The sequence below is a fragment of the Aplysia californica genome, unplaced genomic scaffold (assembly GCF_000002075.1).
Source record: "Aplysia californica isolate F4 #8 unplaced genomic scaffold, AplCal3.0 scaffold00029, whole genome shotgun sequence".
NCBI lineage: Eukaryota > Metazoa > Mollusca > Gastropoda > Aplysiida > Aplysiidae > Aplysia > Aplysia californica.
In genome coordinates, this window is record NW_004797299.1 from 2,147,921 (window position 1) to 2,152,920 (window position 5,000).

The following is a 5,000-nucleotide window of genomic DNA, read 5'->3' on the forward strand; positions in this document are numbered from 1 at the left end:
ATTCCCCCTTTCTGTCTGTCTTTACGATAAGAGAAACTATCGCTAGTGAATTGTTACACTGTAAAACAGCCTTATAAATTAGGGCTATTTTTATTATATCAAGTTCTCCAGCTAATGATCTGACCACTTATTTTCATTCAGATGACATCATTATATTTTCTTCCAATTTTAGCATAATATGACCTCCTTCCTGATTTTCTTCTCGTTGATCTTTGTAACCTGTAATCTATATAACTGTAATACTTTCCATCCCAGTATAGACTCACACTAGTCACAGCCATTATTCAGTGTACATGACCCATATTCAGGAACTACTTAGGTACAAAACATGATGCTACGACTTGCTTGCACTGATGTCAGTGGCGCAATTGTTACGCTCTTTGCAGTAGCAGAGATATGATGTGGGTTCAATGCGGGCCTGAAGTAGTTATTTTATCAAGTACACGTACATCCTTTTGTCAAATGAGATATTGTATACCACTCAGGATTGGCTTTAATCGGCAGGGCTGGATAGCCCGCCTCCGAAATGATTTATTTTTTGCTTGCGTTGACTTGAGACATTTACAACCAGATCTATCCACTTACGGTAGTTACCGGTATTTCAACATCATGATTCTTAGAAAAGAGGAAGCTATGATTCATGCCCCTGTAAACAAAAAGTCTTCGTAAAATAGTCACTTGATTCTAAGGTCTTTGCCTACATTTTATAACCCTTCAAACTTTCCCCCCAAATCATGAATAGCAAAAGAACACTACATTTATTAACAAATCAAATAGTCTAACCAAAAGACTTCTTCAGAACCAGAACGAGATAAAAAATGGACACAGGATAAAGAAAATGGAGCAGTCATAAAATCATCAATGTAGTAATTATAATTTTGTTTTCGACAATTGATTTCAGTGACTTACTGCATTGTGGTGTAGACCACACCCATGTCTTGTGCGTAGAAGTCGTTGCGCTGGTAGATAGCACTGAGATCCCGTGACATGTCATTCATTCTGTAGGCCATACGGTTCAGTTCTCGCTCCAACATGTCGATCAGGGGGCTGAGTTCTTCTTTTACAGAGCTCGACACAGCACCATATTTGGCAGCGAACTGAAGCCATGAACAAAAATAGCTTTTATTTATAGTGAATATAACATTCCTCCAGGTACAATGGGCACCGCTGAAATATTGGTGCCACAATCCAAAATAGCAAACACAATTATGCACACAAAGAGAACGAGAGAGGTTGAGAAAGAGAGAGATTGAGAGAGAGAGAGAGAGAGAGAGAGAGAGAGAGAGAGAGAAAGACAGACAGACAGACAGACAGACAGACAGACAGACAGACAGACAGACAGACAGACAGACAGACAGAGAGAGAGAGAGTGGGGTAAGGTGAAGAGAGCAAAAGCTAATTAAATGTCAGAAAAAGCCCAAGATAGAAACAACAGTTATAATATTCACCTCATCAGCAACAGCAGCGTTGAGCAAAGCCCAGTTTTCAGCGGCCCTGATGCCGGCACGCGTTGCCTTCCCCTCAAGTCCGGAAGTAAGCTCCGCCCACATGTCTGGGCGCCATGCCAAGCGGCTGTGCAGGAGGCGTGTCGTGTTGAGTCGGACAGCAAGAAGCGCCTCCTTGTGGCGAACGTCGGGGGTGGAGTGCGAAATGAAGGCGTTGAAAGCGGTGCTGTTGGGGTACACGGCTGTCAGGCTGTATGTCTCTGAAGAAAGAAAGAGTTGAGAGGTCAGACATGGATTAAAATAATTGCGCCCATTTCTATGAACTTGACCCAATCGAAATGGGTGCAGTACCACACGGCATTCTAAGAGCTATCTAGTAGTAATTTGGTTTGCTGACTTCATATAAACAAACATGATTTCAGGAGAGCAAACAATTTAGCAAAAACCGTGATAAAAAAGCTTTTCAAAAGTCGGACTTCTAGTCTATTACCACGATACTGAATTTAGAAAAGAAAAAAATCAACATAAGTCATGACTACCCCACTGAGTGTGTTTTAATGATCAATTTTCGACCCCCACTTTATTGTAATCAGAAAGATTGCTCGTGCTCTAGTTGTTTTTTTTTTCAATCTGTAGTTTTATAAAGACCTTTAATTACACAGACTCGTTCCATCCTAGCGTTTGTGGTATAGTGCTAAGGTGCTTCGTCGTCGCCCGCAGAAGACCCGAGTTCGATTCCCGTGGGGGGGGGGGGAGAATATTCATCGAGTGTATTGATCTTTCAGTTTGAACGTTATATCACTCTCGGACCAAGTTGGTCCTTACGTGTAAGGTCGAAGCCAGCCTTTAAAATGATCTAAATTGTGTGGATTCTTTCTGTCTCTTTATTTGGTGGGACTGGGGAGACATTTATATTATCTCCTTTAGGAGAATGTCTTTAATTCGTCATTTCTTTGTCATCAGAGTCCATTGTTTCACTCTTTGTGTAACATCCAGAGGGCCATTGTAAATCTCATTGACTCTTACGTTAACTCTTCGTGTTATCTTCCCATACAATCGTCTGTGGGGTAATAGAAAGGCTCTTCGTAGTTGCACTTTGAAGAAATGGGGGCTCTCGTGGCTTAGAGGTTAAGGTGTTGGCCTCTCATTCAAAGGTCCCGGGTTCGAATCCGGGTATCGACCGAAAAGTTTTCTTCTCTAAAATTGTCTCCGTTCACCTCCTTTCCGGCTCTCTAGCAATATTCTGTCTTCTGCTTTCGTCTCCTCTTTCTGCCCCCACCCCCTCACCTCCCTTGCCCCCTCCACTGGGCTCCTGACTCTTTCTGCAGCCTTTCTACTGCTACTCCTTGACTCCTTCTTACAGCTGTCTTTCTACCACACCCCTGATCTTCTGGTAGGAAAGATCTACACCTAACCTTCTCGGACAAGGGCGAAAAATCTCGGAGGGGCCGTGTGCAAGTTGCGCACGTTAAAGATCCCTTGGTGGTCTAAAATCGATAAGAGTAGGCTTCGGCCACCGCCCGGGCAAAATTCAAAATTTCCTACCAACGAAAAAGTATTAGGTGTGTCCGCGCGCTCATATGACCTTATGCAGTTGCGAGCGCCGTAAAACCCTATACTAAACAACGAAGAAATGCGTTCGATTCCTGTGGGAGAATGACATTTCACACGAAGTAGCTCCGTCTGTCAGTGTTGATAATGTTTTGCACTGAGGTCGTCTCGTATGATTTTTGAAACTGTCGATGGGGAAGAGGTAAAATTTACAATAAACCTATAGATGCCCTCTTGTCGCTTTTGCAACAGATAGAGGGTTGTGTATAAAGAACAAATTCGTCGACGACACAAAGGTTAGGATGTGTATAGGTGGAGGAGGAGGATGCGGGGGTGGAGGAGGAGGAAGAGGAGGAGAAGGAGGAGGAGTAGGGGAGGAGGCGGAGGAAAGGAGGTGGATAAGGAGGAGGAGAAAAGAAATAGAAGGAGGAGATGGAAGAGAGGTTGAAAAAGATCAAGAACTAGAAACTAACTAGGCCAAGACCAGGAACACGAAGAACAAGAATGGAAAAACGTAGTTAAAGATGACGCAGTGGTTCAAGAGAAATTTCTTTAAAAGTCAACAAATGAAGCACAAGGACCGAGAGACAAGGAGCGAGTCTGCTTGGAAGAAGAGAAAACCGGACATTGAAGGAAAAGAAAGAGAATGAGAGAAGAGGATGATGCAGAGAAAAAGAAATACAAGTCCAGCCACTTAACGCACTGACAGTTACTGCAAAACCGTAATATTCAGTGAAATATGTAACTCAACCCAAAGTATACGCTTTGATTATATTTAATTTATATCAAAAATAGAAAAACAAAGAATAATATAAAACTTCAATGATAAAAGCTAGTTACAATTTCAAGTATTTCAGAAACGGATTTCGAAAGTTGTCGGAACACTCTACATAAGTTAATAGCAAAACATAAGGTTCATAATATCATTGGTCCTCGGACGATCCAAGTCCGTGTGGAGAGAAAGAGGGCGTTTTCCTTCTTTACATCCTGTACTTCCTCAGCTTCTTTCCTCCCTTCTTCATTCTGAACCTGCGGGAAGGTGTGTACTTTGAGAGACGAACCTCGTCGGTGTCTTCCTTCTCCTCAACCTCTTTCGCGGCTTCAGGCCACATGTCTGAGACGGACTGGGAAAGTGAGGAAAACATGGTTCTCAGAAAAGTTCACAAATTGTTCTTGTTTTTGTTTTTGTTGGTTTGATTTTGTTGTTGGTTTTTTTGGTGTTGTTTTTTTGGTGTTTTTTGGGGAGGGGGGTTATTGAGGTGGAAAGGGGGTTCTACATTGTATTTTGTACCAGAATGGTAACGTGTGAACCCATGTAGGGGTTCCCCCTGTGTCTTTTTGTTCGTTTTATTGTTTCGTATTGTTTTGGGCCTTTTTGTGCCTGGTTTTATTTTTCAATATTTATATTGCACTTTTTAAAGTTTTGTGGGGTGCCTTTTGTGGGGAAGGGGGGGGGGGGTCCTTGAGGAAAAAGGGGGGGGGGGGTAATTAGGCTTCATTCGTATTAGACTAAATGAACTTTGGAACAAAAGCAAGTAGCTAGACTTGGAGTCAAACGGACAATCAATTTGTCTGAAATACAGGGAAATAACAATTTCGTTTGTGTATACCCCGGAGTTAAAAAGGCGCATTTTTCTTTTAAAGAATATAATCCACTAGGACCTGTTCGTGTGCAGTAGGCTTATGTTATATTCTTTAAAAGCTAAAAAAAAACTACAACAAGAAAAAGATAATGAATTTAATACACACCTGTTTCATGTTCTCCCAAGTGCTCTGGTCAGGCAAATAGACGGCCACTTCTTGGGCGAACCTCTCAGCTCTGTTCACAAGGGGGCTCATGTCTGGCATTTCGTCGAGTCTCTTGAGGGCAAAGGGCAAAGGAATCTCGGCCTGGATCTCTCCCTGCTCTGGCGCCCACACGGTGATGGGGTTCTTGAAGAGTTTGCGGTGGTGATCGGACAGTTCTTTGAGCTCATCCTCAACAATCTCACGGAGCAGCTTGGC

General features: G+C 42.7%; 2 protein-coding genes across 2 annotated transcripts in view; both read right to left on the reverse strand.

Moving 5' to 3' along the window:
- Window positions 1-905: 905 nt before the first annotated feature.
- Window positions 906-1,806, reverse strand: LOC106014102. The gene is made up of 3 exons (XM_013091150.1): window positions 1,797-1,806; window positions 1,449-1,705; window positions 906-1,097 (listed from the first exon to the last, which is right to left on the reverse strand). The coding sequence occupies exons 1-3, from the start codon at window positions 1,804-1,806 to the stop codon at window positions 906-908; spliced, it is 459 nt and encodes a 152-aa protein (XP_012946604.1).
- Window positions 1,807-3,755: 1,949 nt separating this feature from the next.
- Window positions 3,756-5,000, reverse strand: part of LOC101854471 — a 30,431-nt gene continuing 29,186 nt past the window's right edge. Inside the window, exons 26-27 of the mRNA XM_013091023.1 lie at window positions 4,746-5,000; window positions 3,756-4,120 (exon numbers count right to left, since the gene is read on the reverse strand). The exon at window positions 4,746-5,000 is cut by the window's right edge and continues 63 nt beyond it. Of these exons, the coding sequence (XP_012946477.1) occupies window positions 3,977-4,120; window positions 4,746-5,000 (399 nt within the window). The 3' untranslated portion in view covers window positions 3,756-3,976. The remainder of the gene's footprint in view (window positions 4,121-4,745) is intronic.

Excerpts from the sequence above, each read along its gene's own strand:
- LOC106014102 (XM_013091150.1), bottom strand. Across the intron at positions 1,098-1,448 it reads ACGCTGCTGTTGCTGATGAG|TTCGCTGCCAAATATGGTGC; the intron begins GTGAATATTATA and ends TCATGGCTTCAG.